The 22,148-nt window shown below is 39.1% G+C and overlaps 1 protein-coding gene across 1 annotated transcript in view; it reads right to left on the bottom strand.

The window, feature by feature from the left end:
- Positions 1–22,148, bottom strand: part of LOC145984911 (uncharacterized) — a 45,611-nt gene that overhangs the window by 9,444 nt on the left and 14,019 nt on the right. The window contains exons 5-7 of the mRNA XM_083118299.1: positions 6,412–6,605; positions 845–983; positions 201–331 (exon numbers count right to left, since the gene is read on the bottom strand). Of these exons, the coding sequence (XP_082974425.1) occupies positions 201–331; positions 845–983; positions 6,412–6,605 (464 nt within the window). The remainder of the gene's footprint in view (positions 1–200; positions 332–844; positions 984–6,411; positions 6,606–22,148) is intronic.

The raw sequence follows: 22,148 nt of genomic DNA, 5'->3' as shown, positions 1-22,148 counted from the left end.
ATTTGGCACTCAGTTAAATTTTATTAACTTATACTTGATGCACTACTTTGATTTGAACATCAGAAATCCCAAAGAATGAAGCATTTGGTTGACATGAGCCCTCACAATAAGAAAAAAATGTCATAGCTTAACACTTACACACAAATCGTGCATGCCAAATTACTATAATGTACAACATAAAGAGCACAAATCCTTCTTACGTAGTTAATATATTGAAGAGAGAAGCAATATTCTGATTATCATCACTTCCTGCATAAAACTTGTGATGCCGGTCTGTTCTCAACACATCCTTCCGCACCATTCCTGTCACATAATTCAATTCTTCTGTAAGCTAGAAAATAAACAGAACTTTTTTTTAAATACATACTTACATGCAATGGTATGCAACAGCATGCCATATCACCACCTCTTTTCATAGCTAAGGTACAACAATCATTTGTGTTAACAAAAGAAATATCAATAAAATAAATTTGTATCAATGCACATCCATACCCTTATAATTAACTTTGTAAAATTATAATTTGTCACCATTGCAAACTGACTTGGAAGATTATCGCCCCCCCCCCCCCCCCCACCATACTTTCATGGAACTCCACATCAATTAGCGCAATAAGACTATACTGACTGGGAAAACATAATACATTATACACATATACAGAATATATGTTTTCACCAAATACAGCGGACTCTATTAAATTCAAATTTTGGATATTTCTAATTTTTTCGTGTCTCCTTGTAATTGAGATCAAATATTTACTTATATCGTAACACTCCTCTTTCAGCTTCTCATTTCTTTTACAAAATTTCTACAGATACACCATTTAAAATGAGAAAAAACACCTACCTGGCGATTATGTACCATATCTCTCCATGTATCACGTAAAGCTTCATATTCATAAGATTTCTTTTTCATATAATCCATTCTCTCTTTCCCAGTCATTCCATCTGGATATACATTAAGAATATGTTTCCACACAACTTTTCTGCAACACAAAACAACTCATCACTTAATAGCATTTGTGTTACATCATTAAAGTAACATTTATATAAAAATGAAAGTATTTTCTGCTTCCTATAATAATACACTGACAACAACATGTACATTATATTTTAATCTGCTTTACAATCTACTTCTCTCAACTCCATTGATTTTAATGTTATATGCAAATTATCCAAGAAATTAAATACTGTATATTGGTTTTAATGCATGTTTGCTTAATGCATTATACAACATTCCTACAATATTAATCAACATTTATATTAACTTTTCGTCGCTGCAAGTAGCAGGCTTGGGAAATTAGGCATTCAAATCAGTATTCTACTTGTCGAACTAAGAAAAGAAAGACACTGGTCAATTTGCAAACTAATGTGGACAGTCAATTGTTTACTCCTCTTAAAGTAATCACAGACAAAAAAAATCCTCTTTGCTTGTGCCCAAATGCCACACATTTAGATAAGACATCACCCATGGCCCTCTCGCTCGCTTAGGGCTGAGAATTTGACAACAGTGCCAGAGATTTCCTTTTCTTGATAAAGCAGTACAAATACATACAAAAACATGTAAAAGCACAATGAACACTTTTGAATTATTCTGAGCATCATGAAAAATTCTAAAAATATTGATTAATAGTAGAATTTTCAGATGAGAAAGATAAACTTAAATTCCTGTGTACAACCAGTGGTGATTTCTCTGGGTGTGTAAGTCATGTGTCAATGCCCAAAGGAAAATGAAATAAAGAATAAAGTATCTGTACTTTTATAAATTACGATTTTGAGCATTTTTCTTTAATTGCCAGTTTCGAATGCAGTGCGCAGTGGTTGTCAGACAGGCAGATCGGTCTGGAACGGGCAGGACGTTGGCGAGGAAATCCAGCTCTTACCACTGCCAAAAAATAGAATGACCGCGCATGCGTACCCTGCCACTGTCCACCATGGTTAGCTTCTCAAGGCGTTGTATTTGTTCTCAACAATTTGGCTTTCATTCACCCCGCGTTGTTTTGCACGTGATTGTTGTGCATTATTTTTTAAACGTGTGGTGTGAAGTGATGTGATTATTTTAAGATGGAGAATAGTGAAAGTGTTGTGCAAAAGTATTTAAATAATTCCTTTTCTTCGCTTTCGTATTCAAAGAAACCATGTCCGAATCTCACGATGTCAACATGTGTTAAAGGCAAAAGTGGTGTTGGAAAAGGTTTTGAGAGGCATTTTCGAAAATAACTATGAAATCTCAGACTGGCTTTGCGGGTGTGATTTGGTGAATAAATTTTACTGTTGGACATGTTCATTATTCTCGACTAAAAAAAGTGTTTGGAATTATCAAGGGTATGCAGATTTCAATCATCTTAATACTGAAGTGAAAAAACACAGTGAGTCTGAATTTCATCTTTCTATTTTCTTTAAATTTAGTAGTTTTCTTGCCACCCCTACTAGAATTGACGTTCCTTTGGATACTCAACGAAAAGCTGAGCTACACAATGAAAAAGGGAAAAAGAACAGGGAAATATTAAAGAGGTTGATTAACGCAGTCTGCTACTTAGCAAAACAAGAACTGCAATTCCAAGACCATGAGGAAAATGCATCATCTCTAAATAAGGGCAATTACATGGAATGCCTTATTGCAAGTACAGAGTTTGATCCCTCATTAAAAGAACATTTATTAAATTCTACAGTTTTATGTGGTACTTCGGCAGGCATTCAAAATGATTTAATAAATTCAGTTTCGGATGTTCTAAGAGATGAAATCTACAATGAAATTCAAAACACAGACTTTGTGGCTATCATGGTCAATGAAACATCAGACATTAGCAATCAGGTGTCAACTGTGTTACATTTTTTTTCAGCCTCACAGAAAAAAAGTCATTGAAAGATTTCTTGGATTTCATGACGTGAGCGCCGATAAAACTGCAAGAGCTCTTTTTAGTCACGTGACTGAAATAATGGATAAGTATAAGAGTGGGGATAAATTAATTGCCCAGACATACGATGGATCTTCGGTAATTAGTGGCCATTTGAATGGCCTTCAAAGCAAAGTTTTGGAAACGTATCCAAAAGCTTTTTTTACGCGTTGTTATGCTCATGTCATGAACTTGGTGCTGCAACAATCATTAGAATGTAACAAAGAGCTTAAGGTGTTCTTTTGTGGTCTTAAAAATCACTGCCTACATTTTTCTCTCATTCTCCAAAGAGGTTACACTAACTTTCTGCTTTCATGTCCAGAAAGCTCCAGTCATTAGCTCCTACCAGATGGAATTTTACCTCTAGGCTAGTGTGGACAGTCAATGACAACCGAGAAGCACTGCTTATGTTTATAATTTATGTAAAAAAAAAATAAAAAAAAATATAAAAATATAAAATATAAAAATAATTTACGTAATTTAATGTTATTCTAAATATTTCTAAATTTACACCAAAAATGTTCGTAGAATATTTGTAATATTTGTTCACAGAAATGAGAGGGGGGGAGGGGTTAAGATTCCTTCTTTGCCAACGCCTTAAGTTCAGGGTCAGGAAATGCCACTGTGTACAACATAGGTGATGATTATACCTGCTGGAAAGAAAATTCTTGTGTAAAGTTATAAAAACAACTTCAGATTTTATTCATCATAACAACACCACAATAAACAAATTATAGTTACATTAACATTAAGAGAAAAATTCTCTGTCCATTATAACCAGGTATCATATACTGTATTTACAGTTACAAGAAGGTAAATTTATTTAAATAATTAGAATAGCAGACAAAATTAATAATTCAGATATCACTTTATCGCAATGCAGCAATTGGTTAGTATAAAATGCTGTAAAGTCTTAAGTTCAAATTGCGGAAAAGCATGATGTGCCAGTGTGTTTTTCCCATGAGCTATTTCATCTCAGTGCATCACTCATACTCATTTTTGCTGTTAACCCAAGATGCAAAGAATAAAATAAAATAATTTTAATTGAATTGTTGAGAGGAGAGAAACGTAAGTAGATCCTACTCGTGTTTCGTCCCTTGATGAATTAAATACACATTTTTCTCTCTCTAATTCAATGAATAACGATGCTAAAAATGTTACTATTAGAGCTATAGCAAACCACAAAACAGAAATGATAGAGTTCAATTTTAACCCAGTCTATGAGTTCCAAGTTGCAACTGCAATCGGTCGGATCAAATCTGGTTCTGAAGGAGCCGACAACCTCCCATTGCGACTAATAAAGCTGATTTTACCTCATGTATTGCCATACATCACTGACATTTTTAATCTTTCTCTGCGCTCTGGTATTTTTCCAGATAAGTGGAAAATAGCACACGTTCTTCCTCTCGCCAAGACTTACCCCGCCACTTCCATTGACAATTTCCGACCTATCAGTATTCTTCCCGCGCTATCGAAAGCATTAGAATACATTGTTCACGACCAAATCAGCCGACATACAAATGAAGTTCTGGTTCCGTTTCAGTCGGGATTTAGACCTAATCACAGCACTAGCACCGCCATGACTCACATAACCGACGACGTCAGACAAGCTATGGACTGCAGACAGGCGACAGTTTTAGTTTTATTGGACTACACGAAAGCTTTCCAGTCACTCGACCATGATATTCTCATTTCCAAGCTAAAATAATTTTTTAATTTCACCACCTCTGCAACCGACTGGGTCAAATCCTACTTAACTGGACGTAAACAAAGGGTGGTTTATTATGGCAAGTGCTCGGCGCTATCTGAGATTACTTGTGGCGTTCCGCAAGGAAGTGTACTCGGCCCTTTATTATTTTCTTTATACATTAATGACCTACCAAATACCTTGAAACACTGCCGTTATCACCTGTATGCCGATGACCTCCAGTTGTACTATTCTGCACCCCCAGTAATGTTAAACGATGGTATTTCCAAGGTTAATGAAGATATAGAGAGGATTGTTAACTGGTCGCTAGACAATGGCATGTATATTAACCCTAATAAAACACAAGCAATTTTGATTGCTTCCGATAAACTGAAACGTTACGTAGATCTTAACATTCTGCCTTCCATTCTTGTAGATTCGACTCACATTCCATTTAACCAAACTGTTAAAGATCTGGGAATTGTATTAGACGGAAATTTATCATGGTCACATCACACAAGTTCGGCGTGTAGAAAAGCTTTCGCATCTCTGTATTCTATAAGACGCATGGGCAAGTTCCTCCCCACCTCTATCAAGGCCAAACTATGTCAGTCCCTAGTTTTATGCCATTTAGATTATTGTGACGTAGCGTATTCCGGCTTAACAGGTGAGTCAGCTAGACGTCTGCAGAGTGTTCAAAATGCCTGCGTACGATACATTTTTAATTTAAAATATTGGGACCACCTATCACCTTATTTTTTCTCAAATTGGGGTGGCTACGTATGCAAGAAAGACGAACGCTGCACACTCTGATTTTACTTTACAAAGTTCTCAACCTCAAGTCACCTTCCTATCTCCTCTCTCGCTTCCAATTTCTTCACGAATTTCACGATCGCGACACCAGATCACGCAGCTCCTCAGTTCTCTCTATCCCTGTCCACAGATCAAACTTCTTCTCCAACTCTTTCTCCGTATCGGCTGTAAGACTATGGAATCAGCTGCCAGAAAGCACTAGAGCAGTAAGCTCCGTCGGTTCCTTTAGCAGACGTGTTCGCCACTCTCTTCAGAGTAGTCGTTAGATCTTCCCCTGTCAAGCAGACTAAAAAGCATGTGCAAGTGAACGAATTCTTAAAATACCTTGCAGTTACTTAAATACAATTTTAAATTTTGCATTCTTTCATTCCATATTTAGTTTTTTGTGTATTATATATTTTGTATTTTGTGTGTTATATTCAGGGCTTTAAGACTTGTGTGTATGAGTATAATGTGTGTGTGTGGACCTATGTGAAATGACTTAGTGTACTTGTGTATAATATAATAATGTATAATTTTAAATGTATGGTTGAGTGGAAGAAAAGGCTTTGTATGACCTTAACTCCGCCATTTAAAACAAGGCATTAATAAATAAATAAATAAATAAATATAAGTCTGCTTGATGCACAGATATGCTAATCGGAACTGGACATACAGTTTAAAGTGGGATCTGAACCACTATGGGACACCATAGGGTAACGAACCCAGGACATTTTGATTGCAAGGCAATGATATTCTCACTGACACCAGCAAGGCTCTTATCCAATAAACAAAATTGGAAATATAAATAACTCCTCGGGCTATAAGAATATTAATGCCCTTATATGTAACTAAAATTCCTTAAAATTGTAGTTACCGGCACGTCTATGTAAAGCCTGGTGGATGCACATCACAGTGATTTGGATCCCACTTTAAACTGTAGGTCCATTCCCAATTAGCCTAATTGAGCATAAAATGGACTTATAACAAATCTAGAAATTGTATGCATAACTAAAATGACTGATCAGGATTCCATACCTTAGACTTGGCTCAATCCCTCCTTTATAAATGACAGACCTCAGTTCACGTGGCTGAATGAGTTGACCCACCGGATCTAGAAACCTCCTGAACTCTATATCTGCCAAAGGGATACGAGGAGGCTGAAGAGGTATTGGACACTGGTCCTCACATAAATTCAGAGCTCGCTGGACCATATTGAATGTCTTTTCAACCTGAAAGAGATAATTAACAAATGTTAAATTTCCATCACTACCATACACATACTTGGCATTGACCATAAGATTACCAACCAAGAAGGTGATAGTAACTTGGCTTAGTTATTTTCTATTTCCAGGCCAGTTGTAAGCTTGATAACACATGGAATAGTGTTTTTGCTATTTTTGCTACCTCTGCATAAACATCCACATTTCACCTTCACACCTGATTTCTTTTTTTCAATTCAAACAACTATCATCGTGTAATCATTTTATCAGGGTATCAGATAACAAAACAAATTATAGCAGTGCATAAGATTAATTTTGTTGAGTCCATACTTCACAACACTTTAGTCAGTTTTCCCAAGTGTAATATTTCAACTATAATGCACAAATCAATAACAACTAACATGTTAACCTATTCATACCACAAAAATGTTTGCTAAACTGTCACAGAGAAACCATGTCCAACGATTAGGATTATTCAATTTAAACATACGTGGGTTAAGTCATAAGCCATGGCAACTATTTGTTTCTCGCGAATAGGGGACAACACAAAAATCTAAGATATATGTTTGAAAGTGTATGGAATGTACTTTTGAAAGAAACCACCATATGGCGTATGTGAACAAACAGTAGGGTAGTAAGCACGCACCCAAGTTCAGTCGGTGAGTGACATCGTTCGAAAATGCAGGTTATGAAGCAGGGGCAATGTTCGTACGTTAAAATAGCAGTTCTCCGTGACAGAAATGCACGGAAATTTCATACAGAGCTACGGGAAGCACTGTGTGTGCATGCCATGCCCTATCGAACAGTGGCGAGGTGGATGGAGGGCTTCGAATGGGGCAGAGTGTCAACTGCCGATCTGCCTTGCAGTGGGCATCCTGTGTCCAAGGACAAAGATGTACGGGTGATGGTGATTGAACAGTGTTTACATGAGGGCAGGCGCTGGACTGTGGCGGAATTACAACTGCATACAGCAATAGCGGCATCGACAGTGCATCGCATTTTACACAAGGACCTACAGATGCGGAAACTTTGTGCAAAGTGGGTGCAACATCACTTAACAAGAGGTACAGAAGTGGACTCACTACGAAACATTTCGCATCAATCTGGTGAGGTTTCAGAATGAAGGACATACCATGTTGAATCACATCCTTGCAGTCAATGAAACATGGGCACATGTGTATGAACCCGAACTCAAGCAACAGTCAAGTGAATTGCATGATCCTGGGTCACCACGGAAACATAAGGTTCGACAAAATCCATCGCCCACAAAAGTTATGGTCATTCTGGCATACGACTGTCAAGGTGTTCTTGTGTGCCATCCAGTGTGTGAGGGGCACACTGTGAATGCAGCATATTACACTTCATTTTTTGTGTCACAATTGCGCCGTGAAGTACGGACCAAACATCTAAGAACTTTTGGACATCGCCATTATCCTACACGATAATGCAACAGCTCACATGGCGGACATTGTTAGCCATCGCTTACAGAGGTGGGGATGGGAGGTTGTTCCACACTCACCTTATTCTCCTGATCTAAGTCCATGTGACTATGAACTCATCCCCAAAGTGAAGAAGCCATTGCGTGGAAAATGATTTGCCAACAAAGAAGAGATCGTAACAGTATTTCGGCAAGAGATGGCAGACGTTAGCACTGCACATGCAGCGGATGGTATTCAGCACCTGCCCCATCACTGGCAACGAACAGTGGATAACTTGGGTGAATACTTTGAAGGTTGTTAAACAGTGTAGTCTTGTGTACTTATTGTTCATGTCATAATAAAACACTGCTGTCCAATGTCCTGCATTCTGCCTCTTTCCTACAAGAGTCTCCTTCATCCAGACTTCATCTGGTGGCTTCATTCCAAGGTACATTCCATACATTTTCAAACGTATATCTTAGATTTTTTGTGTTGTCCCCTGTTCGCGAGAAAAAAATTTGTTTCCACAACTTATGACTTAATCCTCGTATATTCACAAGTATTCCGTGCATTCAACAGAATGTTGTTATGGATATATCCAAATGACATTGCAAGGCCACTGCCATCTGTGGGATTGAACTGGAGTGATGGTGCAGCTGTTGTTATCAGTCGTGTACCGCAGCTTGCAGATGTCATTGTGTCGTGTGCATAGCTGTCAAATGTCACCAAAAGTGAACAGTTATTGGCAAGGGTACATCTTCTCTTATGACTGAATAGTAAAACTGTCAGGAGAATGGTCTGACCACTGGTAAAACTACTGTGAAAGAGACAGTGCCCGGGTGCACACAATGGGGAGCTGTTGGTAAATATTCACCCATAAAAGGACACCAGTAAAAGTATCGTCTAATACTATGCTCTGAGAAACTAGACAAATGGCATGCAAGGAAATCCCACCAACCCAACATGAAATTGCCAGGAGGGTGCACATGGAGCTCAGTGCACCACCTCCTTCCATGCCACATGGACGAAGCATACATTTACCTCACTGGTAGTGGTCAAATACCATAACACTGATGGCAAGAGGTGCAACAACTTTGTTTGCTACTTCTGGGACACTTTTCCAAGGGGCTTCTTGGTTGTCACCGGAGTCAGGGAAGTTGGGGATACGTAAGGTGGACAGGAACATGAAGATGAGGGCTACTAACTTTCAGTCATCCATTATGACCCCAGCTAACATACAGACATCTCTAGTTTATACGGTGAAAACACTCAACAAGTGGACATTCAAATGGAAAGGCCTCAAGCCATACTGCCCGAACATCCCTCCACTTTTATAAGGAGATGGAGCAGGAAACAGGTATCAATCTTATCCCATTTTAGGACATTCCTATGAAAGTCATGATGCTAATCCTAAGGGTTTCTGTGCATTCGGACTCGATGTCTGAAACATTGCCATCCACGCACCCTGCCAGATCTTTGGAAAGCCTGCAGAGAGGAATGGGATAGGTTTCCCATGTCCATTCTCCAACGTAATGGAAACTCCGATGTGGGGTGATAGTACACAATGCTGGTGTTCCGATAAAACACAACCGGTTGTGGTGGAATGGCATTTCATGAGGTCAGTACACCTTGAAAGTCATTCGGATATATCCTGATCAAGCTTCTGTAATCTTTCACTACAGTCAGTTTAGTAATAATGCTTTTTTTTAAGTTCCGGTAATACAGGTGCACTTTTTTTAAAAAAAAAAAGAAAAAAGCTTCAACTTTTTGCAGTGAAATATGGTACATCATACCAGTCTTGTCAAGCGTTAATTTAATTTTTTTTTTTTAAAAAAAAAATCTCTTTAGAATTGTAATTACATGCAAACTTTTGAGAGGAAATTCCCAAACTCTACAAACAAGTTATGTCATGGATAATAGGTTCATGTTTTGCCAACTTGTGATTGTACTTCCCATTTATGATTAAACGAAGAACATAGAAACTGTTTATCAACTTGGAAAATGCATTCTTTTACAGAATAATGAAGATACTATATCTTTGAAGATATAGTTTTTCTGATACAGTTTGGAATAGAACATAACATGATACGTTCAATCATCACAATTACTTCACGCGTCGTATTATTTTACTATTAATATTAACTTAATAATACTCAGCGGTGAACGATGAGACTCGGTGAAGTACACAGACTCCTCTCAGGTACAGGGATAGTGTTAGGCAAAGACAATATTCACAGCACAGAGAAATAAAACCACATTACTGCCGTATGTATAAACTGAAAAGTTTTATTCTTTATTTATTGCAATTATAATGCAACTATACTTGAGACGAAGGCGAGGATTTCGCTTTGTCGATGAATTGACTCAATTAAAACGCATAAAACTCAATGCGTGGCTATCGGCAAGCCTATGATCACATAGACCTAGCTTGCGCCCCGAACTACCACACCAAGAGATATGCAATGATAACTGAGCCAATATTTTCTCTTTAGCCTTTTATTTCCAAATTAATCTTTAGGCTAACTTTGTTATTTGACGTAGAATGGTTGCAGTATTGTGCATATCATCAATGCATGGCTATTGGCGTACCTATGTTCACATAGGCCTAGCTTGCGCCCCGAACTACCATACCAAGATGTATGCACAACACCGAGGAGTTCTTTTTAAGTTTAAAAGATTCGTCGATCCGTGGCGAAAAAGTGTGATGATTCTTAAGCGACATCCTCGCTTTTATACTATTTTCGAGAACACAGATTAAAGTACAGATGAATCATTCACTATCTACAAAAGGATACTATCAACAAAACTGACATCTATACATCTTTAGAAATACAAATTCGTATAGTGCACTCTTGCAAACAAAGATACATTAAATTACCTATAATGTAGCATAAAATACAATAAACGATAAACAAAAGATATATATTACAAACAAGGTGCATTATTACATATAATAACAAAGAAATTACGCTTTCTTTTACAAAAATAAATACATTAGTGACATATCTTCTACTGGTGACGTCACATAAAAATGTGGATCATATCATCTGCCCCTTCCTTTCGGAAACTAAGTTTCAGGAAGGAAGTTATCTACCTGGAGGAAACTTAGTTTTAAAGTACAAACTCTTTCTTTTTATCCTCCGAAAAACGCACCAGTTTTAGGTTATCCAAGTTAACCTTATCATATAATTCTTTAGTCCTTGGAATTAGCAATGTCACAACATTAGTTTCCACTTTGTCCACTAGATAAGGTCCTATCCACAACATAAATAACTTTTGAATGGTCCTATCTAGTGACGGGCTTAAGGAATGGTTTTTAACCATCACGAAGTCTCCAACTGTCACTGTCTTGGCGTTTCCCTTCTGTTTTAAATCATTCGACAGCTTCTTCTTCTCCCTGACTTGGGCTAAGAATAATTTGGACTTCCAATCCGGTTGGGCTTCTTCCCGTTCGGGCCAATTGAAATGTGTTAGGATCTCTCTGGGTATAGGATGATTGAAGAATAGTTCAGCAGGTGAATATCCAGTTGTTTCAGAAATAGAATAATTAATTAACCAAACAACTTTTGATATGTATCGCGACCAAGTCTGATGTTCTCGATAACAAAATAAACGAAGTAATCTGACTATCTCTTGATTTGCTCGTTCTACCATGTTCCCCTTTGGTTTGTAAGCTGTTGTGCAAACATGATGGATTTTGGTAAATTCCTCCCACTGCTTAGAGGTAAACTGAGCTCCTCTGTCGCTTAGGGTAAACGTAACGTTTGGATAGTGAGCAAAATATCCTCTCTGAAGCGTGTTTATAATTTCTGTGGTGCTGGCAGTCCGTAAAGCATATGCGGAGACAAAACGTGTACCCACATCAATAAGGCTCAAGATGTACTGGTATCCATTAGACCGAGGAAGCTTCCCAATCAAGTCGAGAGAAAGCATCTCATGAGGTTGCTTGGGACTCATATGAAGGGTCTCCTTGAGTATCCCCAATTTGTCTGGTTTACTCTGGGCACAAATTTCACAATCTCGGATGTACTGTATCACGTCATCCTTCATGCCTTTCCAGAAGTATCGTACTGCAAGTCGCTTCAATGTCTTGGATACTGCAAAATGTCTAGCTTCATCATGAATTACTTTCAAGAGAGGTTGCTTCATTACCACCGGAACACACAATTTCCAAAGGAACTGATTATCCGATCCTTTCTTAAATAAAATCCCTTCCTGAATGCGATAGGAACGATGCAATCTGAGGTTAGGTTCCTGAGAATTTAGAGATTGGAGTAAAATTTTGCAGAATTCATCTTCAGATTGTGCCTCTCTCCACTTGTCGACGTCATCTATTTCTCCTCTTTCGGCCCACAGGTAGTTTATTCTGAATGTCTGCTGGCTGTTTTCAGGATGAATCTGGGGTATATCATCAGCAGGATACCGAGATAAAATATCTGCCAGATCGTTTTGGCGACCAGAGACGTATACTATTTTATACTGGTACTGTTGGAGTTTTAGAGACCAGCGAGTCAAACGACTGTTCCAGTTACGGGCATCTTGTAACCATACCAACCCTTTATGATCACTGTAGATAGTGAAAGGCCTACCTTTCAAATAAACAGCATACTTCTCAACTCCAAAGATTATGGCCAAACATTCTAACTCATGGATGGAGTAATGGCGTTCGTTCTCCTTCAGTTTTCGGCTTGATTATTGAATGACCTTCCTCTCTTCACCATCCATTTGGAAAAGAATACTACTCAAACCTTTCCCAGAAGCATCGCATTGGATACAGAATTCCTGTTCAAAATCAGGCTGTGCTAATTCAGCATCTCTTACAAGTTCATTCTTCAGTAGCTGGAAACTTTGTTCTTCCTCGTCTCCCCAAATCCAACGTTGATTTTTACCTAACAGCTTGGTGAGCGGTTCAGATTTAGCTGCAAAATTTTCAATGAACTTCCACCTCCAGTTGGCGAGGCCAAGAAATTTCCGAACATCCTTTCTAGTTTTAGGTTTAGGAAATAATTTAATGGCTGAATTTTTGTCTGGTTGGATTTTGATAGCATCTCCAGAAACAATGTGACCTAAGTAGGTAATTTCCTTTTTGACAAATTCACATTTTCGCAGCTTTACAGTCATCCCCACTTTTTTGGAGTCGCTGCAACACTTCGTCCAGATGTTCGAGATGCTTGGAGAGTTCTTTGTCGAAAATCAGCAAGTCATCCATATATTGAGTTAGATACTCTTTGGTTTCAGGACCAAATACAGCATGCATGGCAGCTATGAAAATTGACACAGCACTAGAGATACCAAAAGGCATTCGAGCAAACATCCACTGACGTCCTTTATAGGAGAAGGCAGTACATGGTTGGCAGTCAGTTTTTACAGGGATCTGTAAATATCCAGAAGCCAGATCCAGATTTGTAAAATAACGAGCACCTTTAAATTTTTGTAAGGCATCCGAAATGGGCTCAACTGAATTTCGTGGAACACGTACAATTTTATTCAAATTTCTGAAGTCAATGCATGGGCGTACTGTACCGTCAGGCTTGTCGACTACAATTAAAGGGTTCAAGTAAGGGGAATTACAAGGCATTATAACACCCCATTGTCTCCACTTTTCTAATTCTTCCTCCAGGAGTTTCCTTTTTGCTATAGGTATGGGATATGGAGATCGATACACAGGTTCTGTGGTGGTGAGTTCAATCTCACACTGGAAGTTTTTAATAGTACCTGGTCTCTCGGAAAATACATCTCTATGCTTCAACAAGACTTCTTTCAATTGGCTTCTACCCCTTTCGCATAAAATCTCATTCGCATTGACCTTCTGCAGAATGTCGTCAGGACTAGCCGTCCACTGATCGACATGGGAATCTTCACGGACTTTTCTTACATACGTCCCTGTCGAAGATCCATTATTCACGAGGTCCTGCTCTACCGGAACTCCGTCTACGGTGAGGGATAACTTCTCGCGCTGTAGGTCATTTCCTGCTTCATATTTCCTGAGGAATGGGTAGCCCAAAATAAAGTCAGCTTCGAGACCTTTCAAGACAAACATGTCCTCCAATAAATTTCTTCCAGCAATCTCTAGATATACTTATCTACATCCCACAACTCTAGTTTTGTTTCTCCCAGTGAAATCAGTCAGCCTAACATCTGGACATGTTTGTAACTGCAATGACGGCAGCTTCTCTTTCATCTTCTTCCAAATGGCGTAGCTCATGAGATTACATTCGCTGCCAGTGTCCAGAACACAAATAAAATCGACGCCGGTTACAGTTGCTTTAATTAATGGAGCCCTGGGTAAATTTTCCTTTCTAACTGCCTGTTGTAGTGCTCTATCAAAACTTTGTTCTCCTTCATTGAGAGTCAGCACAACAAAAAGATGATTGTCTTCACTATTTATAACGCTGTCATCTGTTCCCAGAGAAGTCCAAGATATTAGCCCAACCGTGATCGGGAACGAAGAATTCACGTTGGGCGACTGGCTAAATCTGACTGCATACCACTCGGATTAGCACTAGTCGATGGTGCCCAACAAAAGTCTCTGGTTATGTCGACGCTTTGACGTTGCTCGTTCGTCAAACGTGAAGCAGAAGGTTCAAACGGAGGCGCCGTCGCTCTGAAGTTACTGGGTTCAGAGGCGTTACGTGAAGAGTCACGGGAATGTTCTTCTGGATCAGATCTGGAACGACGCGGCCCACGTGCGTAGTTGTTCCTGCCATCCCTTCTCGGAGGATTACGCTGCCTGTTGTAATTGGAATATCCATTCCTCTGGTTCTGCATAACTTGTCTGACTCTGGGTTGTTGGTTTCCAATTCTATTTTGTCTGGGAGCATTTCCCTGGCCTGCACCTTCCCTATTCCACACAGGCTTCCAACTGTCCTGTTCCTCAAGCACCTCGAACCTTTTCAGAAAGTCGGCTAGCTGCCGTACAGTTTGAGGAGAATTAGCTAGACTCAGACTGCGAGCTCTATATGGAAGCTGGGAGATGATTAAATTCACAATCTCAGGTTCTATGTAACGGGCAGACAGATTGCGGTAGGCTGAGTAAATAGACCAGGCATATTCCTCCATGCTCATACCGGACTGCTTTAAGTATCGGCGAGATCTCACTGCTGTCAGCTGCCTCTCTTTGGCCTCTTCTGAAGCATATTGTTTGCGAAAACGACGGCAGAAATCAGAATAGGATTTGAACTCTAACTGGTTTGCTCGAAACCAATGCTCAGCCTGGCCCTTGAAAAGCCGAGGAATAATTTCCAATCGGTATTCGTATGGAATCTGCATTAAATCAAAATTGATATTAAGTTCTTTTAAGTATTGCTCAGCATTCTGGGCTTCCAGGTCTCCCTTGAACTTCGACAAGGAATTAAGGTCTGCCATCCTTGGAGTTCCAGTCATTGCTGATCGCTGAGTTGTTGGCGGCGACTCGTCTGGCCCGCTCCTTGAATTTTCATGCCTTCGTGTTCGCTTCCTGATTTTTGCTTGATACTGAGAGTCAGAGCTGGTGCTGGAAGAGAAGGAACTGCGATCTTTCTTCCTTTCTAGACGTTTCCTCTTTGTCCTTTCTTCATAAAGACTGTGCCGGGCCCTGCGAGATTCACGCTCTCTGTAACCTCTGTCATCGCCCGAAAGACTAAAGGTAGGTGGAACAGCAGACGCCACTTCATTAGCTCTTGAATCAGCAGTAACTCGTGGGCGACAGACTTGTTTGTCTTCTCTAGTTCTCTCTCCACTGGCTCTGTCCATCGCTTCATTTAGTTCAATGTTCATGGTTGGCAACGCTGCACTCTCTGCAACTGCAGACGGATGACCAGCTGTTCGAGATCCAGTTTCTGTTTCCGTTTGGCGGGTAACGTGCATGGTCTCTAACTGATTCGTAAGTTGTTCTACTTGAGTTTTTATTTCCTCAACGTCCTTGCTTCTTTGAGACACAACTACTGAAATGTGACTAATATTTTCTTGGACCTCAGCCCGGAACTGTATTTTGTCAGTCTCGGCCTCGGCCAATATCTGTTCCATCGTCAGATGTTTTTCAATAATCTTATTGCACTCCTCAGTGAATCTCGAATTAATATCCTCTACATCGATGCGAACACTTTCCGTGGCTTTATTAACATCGGCTGCCAAGCTACACCGGAACTCATCAAAGTCCATCTCTCTAGCTTGCCGAATTTCTTCAGAGAATAGGGCCCTAGTATTCTCGTTCTCAGACTTTAGTTGTTGTATTTCACAGGCCATGTCGCCTATATCAGCTCTTAAAGCTTTCATAGATTCATCGTGCTGCTTACCGATAACATCCTTTAACAACGCACATTCTCTGAGGATATCTTCCTTCAATATGTCAGATTGTCTAGATATCAGCCTTCAGTGCTTCAGACTGTTTACACATATCAGCCTGCAATGTTTCAGACTGTTTGCAGATATCAGCTTTCAGTGCTTCAGACTGTTTGCTAATATCAGCCTGTAATGTTTCCATACTTTCAACTTGCTGCTTGCTAATTCCTTCAATCATGGTTTTTAAAGCTTCAAACATATTTAATGGATCAGATGTAATAGTTGTAGACAATGATTCACATTCTTTACAAACGAAATCGGTAGATTCATGGCTTTCAGATCGAACATCTAAGCCACAACATTCATAATGTAGAAGCTTTGTACATTTCTTGCACACAAATGTGGTTTTATCTTTATCAATGTTCCGACAACAATCGGGAACATTAAGCTCTGAACTTGAAGCAAGATTTTTATTTGCGCTATGCAAATGTTTTCTTTCCATTTCGAACGAAGTAGTTCTGTGCTTTTCTACAAATATAAAAGTTTAGTGCTCTTGCACAATGAATCTCAATTGTCTTGCCCTTGTGCACTACAAAATCGAGCCAACACGTTGAGCTGCCACTTGGTACGTTCTCAAGCACAATTACTTCACGCGTCGTATTATTTTACTATTAATATTAACTTAATAATACTCAGCGGTGAACGATGAGACTCGGTGAAGTACACAGACTCCTCTCAGGTACAGGGATAGTGTTAGGCAAAGACAATATTCACAGCACAGAGAAATAAAACCACATTACTGCCGTATGTATAAACTGAAAAGTTTTATTCTTTATTTATTGCAATTATAATGCAACTATACTTGAGACGAAGGCGAGGATATCGCTTTGTCGATGAATTGACTCAATTAAAATGCATAAAACTCAATGCGTGGCTATCGGCAAGCCTATGATCACATAGACCTAGCTTGCGCCCCGAACTACCACACCAAGAGATATGCAATGATAACTGAGCCAATATTTTCTCTTTAGCCTTTTATTTCCAAATTAATCTTTAGGCTAACTTTGTTATTTGACGTAGAATGGTTGCAGTATTGTGCATATCATCAATGCATGGCTATTGGCGTACCTATGTTCACATAGGCCTAGCTTGCGCCCCGAACTACCATACCAAGATGTATGCACAACACCGAGGAGTTCTTTTTAAGTTTAAAAGATTCGTCGATCCGTGGCGAAAAAGTGTGATGATTCTTAAGCGACATCCTCGCTTTTATACTATTTTCGAGAACACAGATTAAAGTACAGATGAATCATTCACTATCTACAAAAGGATACTATCAACAAAACTGACATCTATACATCTTTAGAAATACAAATTCGTATAGTGCACTCTTGCAAACAAAGATACATTAAATTACCTATAATGTAGCATACAATACAATAAACGATAAACAAAAGATATACAGGGAGTCCATAAAGTCCTGCAAAAAACTAAAACTCTATAACTTGAAAACTATTAAGTTTATTAACAAAATATTTTGTGTGTACTTACAGCAAGGTTCAAAGTTTATTTCCTGCTTGTTAGGTTCATCGCCAAACCTCCAATTGTGCACCATTCACGTCCAGATACTGTTGCAGTCTTTTTGCGAAACCGAGAATTACGTGCTGACGGTGCTCTCCGGGGATATTCAGAATCACATCTCTTTTTTTTTCTTTTAGTTTCATCCAGATTAGCTGGTTTCTGTGAATACACCTCGGTCTTTACATGTCCTCACACCCAGTAATCGCAAGGTGTCAAGTCTGGTAATCTTGCAGGCCAAGGTGTGGGCCCTCATCGGCCAATCCATTTCTCCTGAAATTGTTCGTTAAGAAACTGCCGAACTTCAAGGGCAAAATTTTAACTTGTAGGGCCAGCCTTCCCCTTCTTGCGTACGATCTTGTGTAACGTTGACTTCGGTATTCCCAGTTCCAAGGATCTTCGTTTAAGCGATTTCATTAGACTCCGGCCCACGCTGTCCTGCACTGTCTGAATCACATCGTCACTCGTTCCTGGCCTTCAACTGTTTGGCAAATCTTACACACTTCCCGTTGCCTTCATACCATCTCTTGATACTTGTGTCTGCTGGAGGTGGTTTCCCATACGCTGTTTGGAACTTTCTCCGCACTGGAACGAAAAATTTTAACTCTGCAAACCACAGAACACACTGTGCCTTTTCCTGGATGGACGCCATCTTAAGTCACATGATCACGTGATTACCAGTGCAAGCGTCACTGAGCAATGTGGCCAGAACAAAACTTTAAACTTCCACCCTTCTCACCCAAAAAATGTGTATTGTTAAATGCAACAGCTAAAAAGTTATAGAGTTTTACTTTTTTGCAGGACACTATGGACTCCCTGTATATTACAAACAAGGTGCATTATTACATATAATAACAAAGAAATTACGCTTTCTATTACAAAAATAAATACATTAGTGACATATCTTCTACTGGTGACGTCACATAAAAATGTGGATCATATCATAATAATCTTGCATTCTAATCAAATTCTAGTATGCACAATTTTAGTTTTGTATTTCTAGTAGTTTTATAAAAAGCAAAACTGATATAACCAATATCTTATATAGTTAAAAAAATATTTTTCAATAATTACAACAAAATATTTGACCCATTACGTCGTTCACTTCATTTCTGGGGCATGGCATGGACGTAGGCACTTATCTAGAAATATATTCGGGAAGGGTTCTCGAACGAGGTCAGGCCTCCCTGATGGCGCAGTGGTAGCGTCGTTTCCTTGTAATCAAGGGGTCCCGGGTTCGATTCACGGTGGAAGCACGTAGTAGTTCGGATCCCACTTTAAACTGTAGGTCCAGTCCCGATTAGCCATACTGTGCATAGAGTGGACTTAAAACACCAAATCAATCAATCAATCAATCAAACGAGGTCAATTGTATCACATGTAATAATAATATCAAAATTGTTTTAATTTTACAATATCTGTTAATAATTCTTTATTATAAGACAAAGAGCGCATAAAGTGGTCGACTTTCGATATCGCCACCGCATTTCCCAGGTCAGATCGTCTTGATTAGCCAAAAGTGCCAGAAGAGCGATAAAATAACTAAGTGGAAAGAAATAGATACAGAATAGGTAATACCGTAATAATTATAGATTATTATGTGAATAGAGGCAGGGAGCCGCAGTTATTTAGTCGGTAGGGTGTTTGACTGCTACGAGACCAGAGTTTGATTCCCGACATGGGTGATCTAAGGTCGGAATTCTTCCAGCCTTGTCCCTGCATGAAGCGACTCTGGGTTCACCCAGCCTCAAATAAATGGGTTCTTGGGGACAACCATTGGGGTGGGTTAAGTCAGCCAGAGCATGATGCTAATCACACATCTAAAATGACGAGATCGAATAAGTGTGGTTAATGGCACGGTGAAATGCACAATGGGAACTTTACCTTACTTATATGAACAGTGAAGAGATGGTGCAAGAATATGCATTTAACAACACTCATTCCTCCTTCTACTTACTTAAGACCACTATCATTTTTATCAGAGAGAGATGTTCTACCTAGACAATTAGTTTTAAATCCACTTTATATACAGATAGGCTAATTGGGACTGAGCCTACAATTTTAAAGTGGGATCCGAACCACTATGTGCATCCACTGGGTATGAAATGCGAGAATCCTTGATTACAAGGCGACGACGAGATTAATGAAAATGTTGATAGATTATAAAAATGTAATGTATTACGAGGGCCACTATTTATATTTTGAGCCTTGGCAACACTGATTGAAGTTAGGCGCGATTTGACGTTTGCATGGAATCGTCTGGCATTATTGACCATAACGTACTTCAAATGTTTTGTCAATAGCTTCATTTGTGTTGTTTATGTTGCCTTGGAGATTGCGCGACAACAATAAAATGGAATTAACTCGTGAACATTTTCCTGCGATGATTTTTTACGATTTTCGACGTGGATTATCATGACAAGAGTGCATCGATCAACTTACTTCCACATTTGGCGATGAAGCCCCATCCTTTGCCACTGTGAAACGCTGGTATAACGAATTTAATCATGGCCGCCATTCACTCACCGACGAGATTCGCGAAGGTCGTCCAAAATCAGTTGTTGTTCAAGAAAACATTGATGCTGTGCAAATCCTAATACTGCAAGATCGTCATGTGACATACTGTGAGATTGAGGCAACCATAGGCATTAGTTCCACCAGCATATATAAAATATTACATGATCATTTAGCTGTGAGAAAGGTATGTTCTCGTTGGATCCCACACAATTTGACAAAAACTCAAAAAGACGCTCGCGTCAATTGGTGCAAACAAATGCTCAATAAATACAATTGTGGTGCTTCAAAAGACGTATATAAGATTGTAACAGGTGACGAATCATGGATATATGCATATGAGCCGGAACGTAAACAGAAGTCGACTATATGGGTGTTTCAAGATGAACCCAATCCAACAAAAGTTGTTTGCGCTCGAAGCACATCGAAACAAATGGTCGAATGTTTTTTCAGGAAAACTGGTCATGTGGCCTTTAGAGGAACGTAGAACGGTTAACTCTGAATGGTACACAACAATTTGTTTCCCAGAGGTCTTCGGTCAAATACGGAAAACAAACAAATGCCGTCGGATCATTCTTCATGAAGACAATGCCAGCTGTCACACATCTCGTCTAACAACCGACTTTATGAACAGTCAAAAAATCGAATTGATGGGTCATCTGCCGTACAGTCCTGATTTGGCACCCAATGACTTCTTCTTGTTCCCGAATGTCAAGAATAAATTGCGTGGACAACGATTTTCGTCGGCGAAGATGCCGTTGATGCGTTCAAAAACCATATTATGGAGGTGTCTCAAGAAGATTGGAAAAACTGCTTTGACAAATTGTTCGAACGAATGCAAAAGTGTATTGACCATAAAGGAGAATACTTCGAAAAACAATAAAGCAGTTTTCAATGCCAAATTCCTGTGTTTTCATTGTTAGGCTCAAAATATAAATAGTGACCCTCGTATTATCATCATGCACAAATTTACGCAGGCACTGTCAATCAAAAACTAATTCATTCAGTCGCCGGAATTCCAATCACAAATGAATAGACATGGGAACTACGTACTTTGATTTACTTTACTTTTCTGCCACTTTGGCTACTTGCGAAGATGGGCACGAGTGATGATATGATGAAATTGATGAAGCGACTCTCACATTCACCCACGCCCAGATTCGAACCCATGACCCTTGGCATCGTAGAGCAATGTGCTAACTACCCCGCCACCGGGGCCGGCTCATGGGAACTACTACTTCTACTACTAATAATAATAAAAATGTATTAAAGCAATTCATTTTATTTACTATATTATTATATATATCATCATTAGTGATTATTTTCTGGGAAGAAAGGTTTCGGTACTCTTTTGGTTGCTTTATTTTTATTATTATTTGTTATGTTCATCATAAAAACTACTCTTAAATATTGTGGTATGTTCATAAATGATCCTGCGCGGTGTAAGGAGTGACCCCTTCTCAAGACACCCAAATGTCATCATTCAGGGGCATCTGAATCCATGGCCAGTATATTCCTCTATGAGGCTTGTGTTGTGTGCTGGCGATATGTATTTGTGATTGTCCCTCATCTATATACATATCTTATTCCTAGTCTTCACAATTAGCCAAAAGTGGCAAAAAGCCCCAAGTAAAATAAAAAAAATCGTCATTCATAATTGATCGTGCAAGAGAAAAATGGAGTGATTATATTATTATTATTATTGCATCCTATAAACACTAGATCTATCGCGTCTGTCACTTCAGGAAATTAGGTTCTCAATTAAAACTTTAAACAAATTGCA

The sequence above is a fragment of the Lepisma saccharinum genome, chromosome 3 (genome assembly GCF_977018435.1).
Source record: "Lepisma saccharinum chromosome 3, izLepSacc3.1, whole genome shotgun sequence".
NCBI lineage: Eukaryota > Metazoa > Arthropoda > Insecta > Zygentoma > Lepismatidae > Lepisma > Lepisma saccharinum.
Note: the sequence above shows the minus strand (reverse complement) of the source record. Positions and strands in the feature narration are given on the sequence as shown.